Source organism: Xyrauchen texanus, chromosome 13, assembly GCF_025860055.1.
Source record: "Xyrauchen texanus isolate HMW12.3.18 chromosome 13, RBS_HiC_50CHRs, whole genome shotgun sequence".
Taxonomy (NCBI): Eukaryota; Metazoa; Chordata; class Actinopteri; order Cypriniformes; family Catostomidae; genus Xyrauchen; species Xyrauchen texanus.
Window position 1 is genome coordinate 15092680 of NC_068288.1, and position 9317 is coordinate 15101996.

At 42.1% G+C, this 9317-nt stretch overlaps 1 protein-coding gene across 2 annotated transcripts in view; it reads right to left on the minus strand.

Moving 5' to 3' along the window:
* Nucleotides 1–9088, minus strand: part of cidec (cell death inducing DFFA like effector c) — a 12629-nt gene extending 3541 nt beyond the window's left edge. The window contains exons 1-5 of one of the 2 annotated variants that reach the window (XM_052140991.1): nt 8989–9088; nt 5414–5501; nt 5234–5313; nt 2578–2719; nt 1103–1252 (exon numbers count right to left, since the gene is read on the minus strand). In XM_052140991.1, coding sequence (XP_051996951.1) covers nt 1103–1252; nt 2578–2719; nt 5234–5286 — 345 coding nt within the window. In that variant the 5' untranslated portion in view covers nt 5287–5313; nt 5414–5501; nt 8989–9088. Of the gene's footprint in view, nt 1–1102; nt 1253–2577; nt 2720–2836; nt 5314–5413; nt 5502–8988 lie in introns of those variants that run through there. The other variant, XM_052140990.1, reaches the window with a different exon arrangement.
* Between the last annotated feature and the right edge of the window lie 229 nt (nt 9089–9317).

Below are 9317 nucleotides of genomic sequence, written 5' to 3' on the forward strand. Positions count from 1 at the left end.
GTACTGCTCAATCGAACTGGGCTACATGCTTAAGTTCAAGAGGCGAGCACCTCGCTTCAATGCCGTTCTGTTTTCACCGTGACTATGTGAGACGAGCTCATCAAAGGTGTGATACAGAAGATGCTGGAGCGAAATGCACAGAAAGGCTTCTACATCTGCTATTTTCTGATCGGCAAAAGGATCGTGGGACGATGCCCATTCTGGACCTAAAACACTTGAACCGGACACAGTCAAATCTCAAGATGGTTCCTCGGAGGACAATTGTCTCACATTCGTGCTCTCGACTGGTTTGTATCCATCATTCGGCTGTACTCATGTATTGCAAGGAGACCACAAGTTCTTGTGTAAGCATATTTTAAAATATATTAAAATGTAATTAACCCTTCGATGGTCTTAACGATCAAGAACCTACAGGGTAAATTCACCCATTGTTTCTCTTTAATCTCAAAAGCTTGTAATAAAAGGCTCTGTTTGCTCTATCTCTCTACTTTAGGTCTTTAATCATTCCTCCTTTTCTGTATAAGCTTCTATCACAACATACAGATCTGAAAATCAGGGGACCTAATGTCATGTGACTCTGCCTATAGACATACATTTTGTTTTGGGAAGCCCCAGTCTTCCCCCATGTTTTGTGGAATATCTCGGCCTCTGAATGGACTACAAATGTGATCTTGGTATCATAAGAAAGAGCTTCAGTAGTACATTGCATCATCAATATTCAGGAACATATTCAAACGATGATTTGTTTACATCACTTATTTTGCTAAACAGAATTTTGTTCTGGACATTTGAGACATAAAAGTGGATTATTCACCAAGACAAGCTGAGAGACAAAGTAGAGTAATGTTGCAGAATAACACCCTAAGGTAAGAGCTGATATAGAGTTTGTGGCTATTCAATAACTAATCCATTTAATTTGTGTTTATTCTCCTTTTTGTAAATAGGTGTTTATTGGTTTATTATATCTTAACAGTAAAATAACTTTTGAACTAATTCACTTGAATATAAATGTTACAAATGTGTAACGCTACAAGTGAAGAAGTGCAGAGCAGCGCTTGTCAAGATAAACAAATGTTTAATGACCACATATTTAAACACTGACCTTCTGTGGTGTCCACTTCTGTTCTTTCACTAAGACCATGAGGACAGTGTTGTTTTTTAAGGTCTGAAAAAATTCATCTGTATCCACTCCAGTCCCATCCTCCTCCAGCACTAAAGCACTGAAACACTGCATGTGGAATGCGCTCATCACCTGGAGGATAAAGACAAATCTGCCCTCAATCATACCCTTACCCTAACTCTTTACTTATTGATGTGTAATACCATATTAAGTACCTGGTAAGTGCATGCAGCGCCAAATCATCACAGTCTTGAAGCCTGCACCATGTTCCAATCGAGACATTCAAGACTGTCAAGATTCATAGTGAATAAGGACTTAAATTGTGGAGTTGTATGAAGTTCTTTTATGCTGCCTTTAAGTCCTTTTTAGAACTTGAACGTTTTGGGACCCACTGACTTGCATAATATAGATATACAAAGGTTGGCCAGAGATATAAACCCATCAAATATAATGAATAAATACAAATATGAAAACCCCATTAACCATTTTAGTTGGTTTAAGTGTCTGAAGTATGTGCCAATATGTTATTTAAAATAAAAATAATGTAATTTACATTTTAACAGTGACAATGCATCTGTTATGTACGGGATTTTGCCTTCATTTTAAAAGCCACACGTGAGCTACATGGCAGACAGAGACACTGAAATGTCAAAGCCTGAAAATGTATTTCCCCCTGTCAAGTGGATGAAGTCTGTGGTGTGTGCAGGGGCGCATTAACACACGGGCTGAAACCCCCTAACTCCCAGTGGGCACCCTTTTGCAGTGTCCGCCACCCCATTCTCCCCGGTCGACGTTTGCAGGAGGAGGTTTGTAAAAGCACTCAACACGTGCGTACATTGGTTGAGTCCGTGAGAACACATGTTAAGCGTTATGGGCAAAAATGTACCCGTGTTGATGTGTTTATTCTTATGCCATTTATGACCTTACACCGATAAAGGAACGCCATTCCACACGCGTTGTCGGCTTCTTAAGCGTAATCAGTAAATCATAAACAAGAAAGTGCATGTAAATGTGTGCAGTGATTACATTTCATTGTGGCATGATTTCTGCACATTTATATTCAAATCAATTGCAAAAGAAAGCAAAGATATGTGCTTAACATTTCACTTTCCAATGGAAAATCACGCAGTAGAACGCAATGCAGATGTGAATGTTTTTTACTGGCATGAATTCAGCATTTACTTTTTCAAATGTAAGAATAAATTAAGCAGCACTACAAAATAAATAATGACAGCTTTATTTTTCATTGTAGCACAATTTTCACAGGTTGTTAATGAAAAGCCGTGAGTATATTGAATTTAACGTTTTCTAGAAGCAAAATAAAACATGGTTCTGTGGAAGCATTATTTGATCCAGAGTACTGTAAATATTTGTTTTGTAATTTAATTTATTTGACACACTTACAGTCATTTTTGGTAGACTCTTGGAGAAAGTAAATTTTCATTTCCTGTTCTCACCTTGTTCTGTAGGTCTTTCAGGCCATCTGCCATGATGCCTTTCTTAATGGAGCGATCATTGTTGATGACCCGAAAGGGTCTGGAGCGCTGAGTCCAACCTGGTAAGAGCTGCTGCGTCATTGAAGCACTGACTAATATGCGTCTGGGGCAGTGACACACACAAACAGGCACAGAACATCTCATTTAAAAGCCCAGTTTCAGTTTTACACACTCATACACACACACACACACACACACACACACACACACACACACACACACACACACACACACACACATCTCTCTCACAAACACACAGCACACACACTCTCTCTCTCACACACACACAAACTCACACTATGTGCACGTTAAGGCCACGTGAAGTGTCGAACACACGCTGGCAGGAGGTCACCGGACAGATCCAACAGGAGACACGGGTTGATTGACTGAGATGACTGGCTGATGCACCACCTGTGCCCACTACTGTGCCAACTTGCTGTGCGTTAGCCACCCGGCGCTCTGCTCATTGTTGTGAGTGTCGCTCCTCTGCCCTCCGTTGTTGTTGGAGGGCGACTGCCTCCAACTGGCCAGCAGCATCCTTCACAAGCCTCCTCCAGAGAGACTGATCTTGACACTGCTGGTACCAGTCAGCGGCAAGTCCACTCAGCTCCAGATCCTCCTGTACCACATCACTCCATCTCTTCTCCAGCCCGTGCTGCACTCGCTTAGCCCCCTCTATCCGGCCGAACAAAAGCTGTTTAGGCATGCGGTTGCCGGGCATGCGGGCTACATGACCCAGCCAACGCAACCTTGCCTGCCGGAGGAGCTCACCGATGGGACTTTGTCCACATATTTCAAAGATTTGTGAACTCCTCACATAATCCAGCCTGGTTAAACCCAGGATGGATCTTAGGCAGGCCAGCCTAAATGTTTCTAACCGGCAAAGATGTTCCATTAGGGGGGTCCACACAAGCATAGAGAAGGGAGGGAATGACCGTGGCCGAGAATACCTGAAGCTACCACTTCGTGCGGAGTGACAAACCGGGTAGCTTCCACACAGCGTTACGCAAGATAATGTTGCTCGACTGATTCGGAGTGAGACCTCTGCTGTCAAACCGGAGGTGGTCATAAGCACACTTCCCAGGTATGGAAAACATTCCACTCTCTCCACAACTGCCCCATCACCAATTGGGAGCTGTGGGGGTGGAGTGTCCAATGGTACATAATACCCAGGCAGGTGCTTAGTTTTGGTTGGGCTGATGGTAAGGCCCCATCTCTTAGTGGCAAGCTCCAGGTTCATCAGCAGCGCCTCCAACTCCTCCTCTGAGTGAGCAGCAATCACCAGATCATCAGCATACATAATGTGGTTGACCAATAGGGAGCCATCCCTTGACCGCACCCGGGCATCGATCAACCTCCCATTATATCTGTACCCAATGGAAATTCCTCCAGTACAGCCATTGAAGGCTTCACGAACCACGTGGTCAAAATAGATATTAAATAATTAAGGACCTTCATGATGGTGAGCGGGCCCGGGTAAAACTACCTGGGAGTGCGACAGGGATGTCCTCTGGCTCCCGGCCACGTAGTTTTACCCGGGCCCGCTCGCCATCATGAAGGTCCTTAATGATCGCGAGCAGTGGGTCTGGGACTCCGAAAGCATGAAGAACAACCCAGAGCCCAGGCCCACTGATGGTATCATAGGCCTTGACCAGGTCAATAAAGCAGAGATGTAGGTCTTGCTGGAATTCCCTACACCTCTGCTGTAGCAGACGGACAGAGAATATGGCATCCGTGCAAGACCGCCCCTTCCTGAAACCACACTGGGGATCCACAAGCATCTCCTCAGCGTGCCTGGCAAGGCGATGTTGAATAATCCTTGCCAGGATCGTTCCTGGCACACTGAGGAGTGAGATGCCCCTATAGTTGTTAGAATCTGAGCGGTCCCCCTTTTTAAAGAGAGGGACCACCAGGGCATCCTTCCAGTCCTGCGGAACCTGCCCAGTGGTTCAGAATGTTGCTATGATGTCATGTAGGGCAGTCTGTGCACAAACGCCACCCTCCCTCAGCATTTCACTGGGGAGATCATCTCTGCCCGGTGCCTTTCCTGGTCTCAGGCTCCGGTTCGCCTTCAGTACTTCCTCCAAAGATGGCACCTCAGCCAGCCACCCACAGGGAGTGACTTCTTCCTCCAATATTTGTACATACATACACACTATATTTGTGGCACCGCAGCCCCAGCAGGGTCATCCTCACTTTGTCCCACAATGTTTTCCAGGCTGAGGGACTTCCCCTCCCCAGGACCTCACAGAAATGCTCAGCAAATCTGCAAACCTGTTTCTGGGGGTCGGAGATTGGATCACCGTTCTCTCTCACACACAGACACACGCACACACACAGACACACACACACACACACTCACACACACACACACACACCTGGCTGTGCACATCAGCAGATTTAAAACTGAACATTTTTCTTTTTACTACTGAGATCTGCCTCACAAGTCCCTGTTCGACGGGTTTTACTGCATTAATGAGAATATTGAGGATATTTTGGCCTCATAAGTATAGCAAAACCTGTATACACAAACACACACATAAAGAAGTATAATCTAATGATGATCTACTCATCAAATAAAAAATATCACATAAAGGACAACATAATGTACAGTTACTTGGAAAGGGAGGCTGGTGAGAACACATCCAGAGATTTCTTGGCATATTCCATTGTATACAGCTGTACAGATCCTGCGACCTTCAAAAACATGAATGAAACATTCAATTATAGATAAAGACGTGAATAAACAACAACAACTAAAACATTTTACAGCAGTGGCAGCAGGAGAATATCCCACCCTAGTAAGAAACTGTTATGCCATAGATGGTTCCTGTTGATGTCATATGGTCACGCCAGCTGTTGGTCTGTTAATATACTCCATGTGGCTGTGAATAAACAACACAAACATTTAACTTTTGCTTTATTCAGAAGCGGACAATAAGCTTCAAACAGCATTCTTGCAGAACACAGGGGGTACAGAAGAATTGGGACACTCAGTGTGGAATTCAAGGGCTGGATCATTCTTAAAACAATTTCAATAAAAGCTTTCTTAACATCATTTTTATTCATAAAGGACAATTTGACTGTTGACACCAGTAACAAATTCTCTTTAAAAAGATGGTGTCAATCACATCACAGACCACTGATCAAATCTCACCATTAAATAATAGTTTTCAATAAATTATTTTGTAACACAAATGACAAGTTTAAAAGAACTATGTGAAAATATTAGTTACGATGTAAAAGAATAACTCTAAGATGCACATTTGCGCAGCCTCTTCTTCCTCTGAACTTTGACCTTGGAAGTTTTTTCCACGTCTTGTTTTCCTCAAGTTTTTAACATTGATAACACCAATGACATGAAATCAAGGAACAAATTATTACTTAATTTTGTTTTTCTTTTTTGCACACTTAGGCTTTGCAATAATGATTGCTCTGAGAAAAGAAAACGAGTTAAAAGTAGTGGTCATAGAAGAGGTGTAAAAGATGGAGTCAAAGGTCTTTCCAGACAATTGGCAAACTCAAATATTTTCTAAAAAAAGTGTAAAACAATATAGAGTCAAACCATTTTATATTATTTATGAATGATGCTTTATAAATGTTGTTTCTTGACTATTTAAAACCTTTTACATGACTGAAAAGTCAAAGGAAACATTTGTCACCATATTTTGATGAAGCCTAAAGAGGTGAAGCTGCTGCCTTGAGGCACCTCATGGGCAACGAATGTCAACATATCTACAGCCACAACATTGATTCGTGGCCGGCTCGTTCTATGAATTGCCAATGAAAGTGCGAGATGGCGTCTGCTGCATGAATGAGAGCTGATGCGTCCAGAAGCTGCAGAATATCCCAGCTTGCATAAGCAACAGAACAATGTATGAAAGCAATTGACAGCAATAACAGTGTGAATGATGCACAGAAGCCAAATCACCAGGATTGTGACCAGAGGAACAAGCTGATGCTCAATGTGTTATGCCAAGCAGAGGGCTGATTGATTCAGCAGACTGCACGCAGTGACGGACGATGGACACGATGAGCAGGAACCGGACAGTAAAGGCTGGCTTCAGTGTTGATGAGGGCATTGGCAGGGTCAAATCCCCAGGCCCAAAATGGTTTGGAAACTTGATGCTGAATGTGTGCCCAGATATTCCCTTCACCAGACAACAATTGTTATCCAAGTTCAAGGATGTATTCAATGACTTGGTCAAGTCAGTCAGGGGAGAAGTTCGATCAGGGGGTCGGGGTATCTCAGCAAGTATTGATGCTGACTATCACACATGGAGTCACCAGTTTAAATCCAGGGTGTGCTGAGTAACCAAATTGGCCTGGTTGCTAGGGAGGGTGGAGTCACATGGGGTAACCTCCTCGTGGTGGTGATTAGTGGTTCTCTCAATGGGGCGTGTGGTGAGTTGTGTGTGAATCGTGGAGAGTATCATGAGCCTCCACATGCTGTGAGTCTCCGCGGTGTCATGCACAACGAGTCACGTGATCAGATGCGCCGATTGACGGTCTCAGAAGCGAGGCAACTGAGACTCGTCCTCCACCACCCGGATTGAGGTGATTAACCGCGCCACCACGAGGACCTACTAAGTAGTGGGAATTGGGCGTTCCAAATTGGGGAGAAAAGGAGATTAATTTAAAAAAATTACAAATAAAAGGAAGTACGTAGGCTATATTTGTCCAAGCTTATAATCTTTCTTAAAGTGAACTCAACATTGGACATTAAGTTTCAATATGTTCTTACTTTAAATGTTCTTACCCTTGTTCGGAGCAAGTCTCTTTCAGCAAACTCAGAGTGGGTTTTCTCTCACACGGTGTGAAACAAGTGAGGAGTGGGGCATGAAAAACACAGAACTGAGTTCGATCAGAGCGAGTGCAGAATGCTTTTGGGGAGGGAAGAGAAATCCTCTTCACTCACATGCACTGCTTCTGTGTCTCTCTATATCCCTCATTCAGTGCTTCTATGGTTTTCTTAGAAATAACTTGATTTTCTATCTGAAATGGCAGCACAATAATGTACGATGTACATATGGCCCCAACAATGAGTCCAGCCCAGTGGCCCCCCAACCCCTTAAGTGTGGCACTGCGAAAGGTTCATTTGCAAAACTGGTTCTATATAATACTGCGCACTAATGCGTTATTAGTTGGTACTAATAATCACACAATACCTCAATAAAAGCTCTTAAATTCCAGTTCTGTAAAGATTCTGTTCTGTTCGTTTAGTGTTGCAACCGTCATGTGTGTTTGGTGTCTTTGTTGCCTTGGCGTGTCATTGCAAAACGCATGTTTTGACTTTTGCTCCACTCTGACTGTAGGGCAAGTGATTGGTCATGTTGAGCAATAATGTCTGGCAGCCTCTCAGTGGGTATTAACACTTGACCACTTCATGTTTTTTATAAATGGATGTTATCCGTTCAGTAAAAACGCACGTGTAAATATCCTCCAAGAGGCATTCGAGATGGATTGCTTCCGGGACATTAGGCATGTCCTGTCAATGCATCTGGTTGTTCAAGTCACACATGCAAACTTTCTAAACCATCTAAACTTTACTCCTCCCAAACAGCACATCAGCATACAGAAAATGTGACATACGTATAACAGCTGTTACAGAGTATTTTCATTGAGCCCACATAAACATTAAATAATTACTAAATAAGAAATGGAGACATGTTGTAGGACAATCAGAACATTCTTCCTTAATTTGATGCAGATCGCTGACTGAAAACTGATGAAAGTGCATCTGACATATCTCGACAAGCCCAGAGATGGAAAAAACACCACGCACACACAATCACACATGGTGCAAAGGCACTTAAAAATCAAATAATAAATAACTAACCAAAGAATAGAATATAGTGCTGGAATTAAAGATAGGATTTATGTTTTGCAGATAAATCTTTAAAGTGACCCCCTCAGCTCACACCACTATCAGAGGTACATGAACTAATTAAATGCTTATGAACATACAGTATGTACCTTAAATACATACAATATTGCATGCAGCTTTGAAAGAAAATGAATTCATTTCTAAAATGAAGTTTGAGCACACAATCAAGGCATGTGCATTCAGTGCTTGCACATTTTAACATAAACCCACTCAACTTCAGGCATCTCACGAAAACAAGCACAATCTGCTTATTAGGGACTGGTTTGATACAAGCACTTAAAGATGAAATAATTATTGGATTTGCCAAAGTTTGTCAGGTTAGTGTCATAAATTATTTTAAAGATTTTAAAGATACTGTGAAACTAAAATGCTTTTGTTGAGTCAAACACATCATAAGGATACATACTTCACACGGCTATTGTGGAAAATTGGTTTTATCTAATAATGCACAATAAATCATAAGACATATCATAATCGCACAATACCTTGATGCAAGTTCTAAGATTCCAGTTTTGTTTCTGCTCTTCTTTTCAGTTCTTTTTCAACCCAGTGAATAGTGTTGTAACAGCATCATCTGTGTTTCTGGTTTCTTTATAGCCGAGCGTGATTGCAAAACATTTTTATTTTCACCTTTGCTCCACTATGACAACAGGGAGGGTGTTTGGTCATGCCATGTTGAGTAACAGGATGAAATAATTTGATTTGTCAAAGATTGCATCTTAATGCAATTGATTCTTTAAGAGATCTTTTAAATATGATTCTTTCAAAGATGAATCTGAATTAAAATTATTTATTTTAGAAACAGTGGCAAGCC